Below are 659 nucleotides of genomic sequence, written 5' to 3'. Positions count from 1 at the left end.
CTCTCTCTCTCTCTCTCTCTCTCTCTGACTTTTGCTGCATTTAAAGCTACTGCTATGGTAAATCAAACAGGAAAATCCACATTAGCTTTTTTCCCATTTGTATTGTTTGTCTGAATTTCACTGCCAACAACAAAATGAGCAAAGAGAGGAATCGAGTTAACCAGCTCAGATTTGAGTTGCAATACAATGTAAGACGAAAAATAGCAGCTGCTTCTAATTTATTCAGTGCATTATTTTATTTATCAATAATTTCATTTATTAATCTATCATTATGACTGATTGATAACTGTAGTTTCAGATACACTCAAATATATACTGAGAGGGTTCAAATGTGTGGTAATGTTTAACACTGCTGCACACATGCCATCTAAAGGCAACATACTGCATTAACTGCAGTTACCAGGTCATTTCTACAAATCTCAACGCCTTCATAAAAATGAGGAACGAGAGCTATAGAAACTGTATGAACATGTGCAATTAATATGAATCTGTGATTATGATGTTAAGCTCATTCATGCATTGTCTCTGTTGCTTTTTCAGGTGTGTATGTTCTCATAGCGATTGGGGCTGTAATGATGTTTGTGGGGTTCCTTGGTTGTTATGGAGCTATTCAAGAATCTCAGTGTCTCTTAGGAACGGTGGGTTTTTACTCAACTCAC

At 36.3% G+C, this 659-nt stretch overlaps 1 protein-coding gene across 1 annotated transcript in view; it reads left to right on the top strand.

Moving 5' to 3' along the window:
* Positions 1-540: 540 nt before the first annotated feature.
* Positions 541-659, top strand: part of LOC107580266 (CD81 antigen-like) — a gene marked incomplete at both ends in the record, with an annotated part of 1,700 nt that continues 1,581 nt past the window's right edge. Inside the window, one exon of the mRNA XM_016265992.1 lies at positions 541-638. Within this exon, the coding sequence (XP_016121478.1) occupies positions 541-638 (98 nt within the window). The remainder of the gene's footprint in view (positions 639-659) is intronic.

This window comes from Sinocyclocheilus grahami, unplaced genomic scaffold (assembly GCF_001515645.1).
Source record: "Sinocyclocheilus grahami isolate Dianchi unplaced genomic scaffold, SAMN03320097.WGS_v1.1 scaffold28819.1, whole genome shotgun sequence".
Classification (NCBI taxonomy): domain Eukaryota; kingdom Metazoa; phylum Chordata; class Actinopteri; order Cypriniformes; family Cyprinidae; genus Sinocyclocheilus; species Sinocyclocheilus grahami.
The sequence above is the reverse complement of the archived record's forward strand: the minus strand, read 5'-3'. Positions and strand labels throughout refer to the sequence as shown.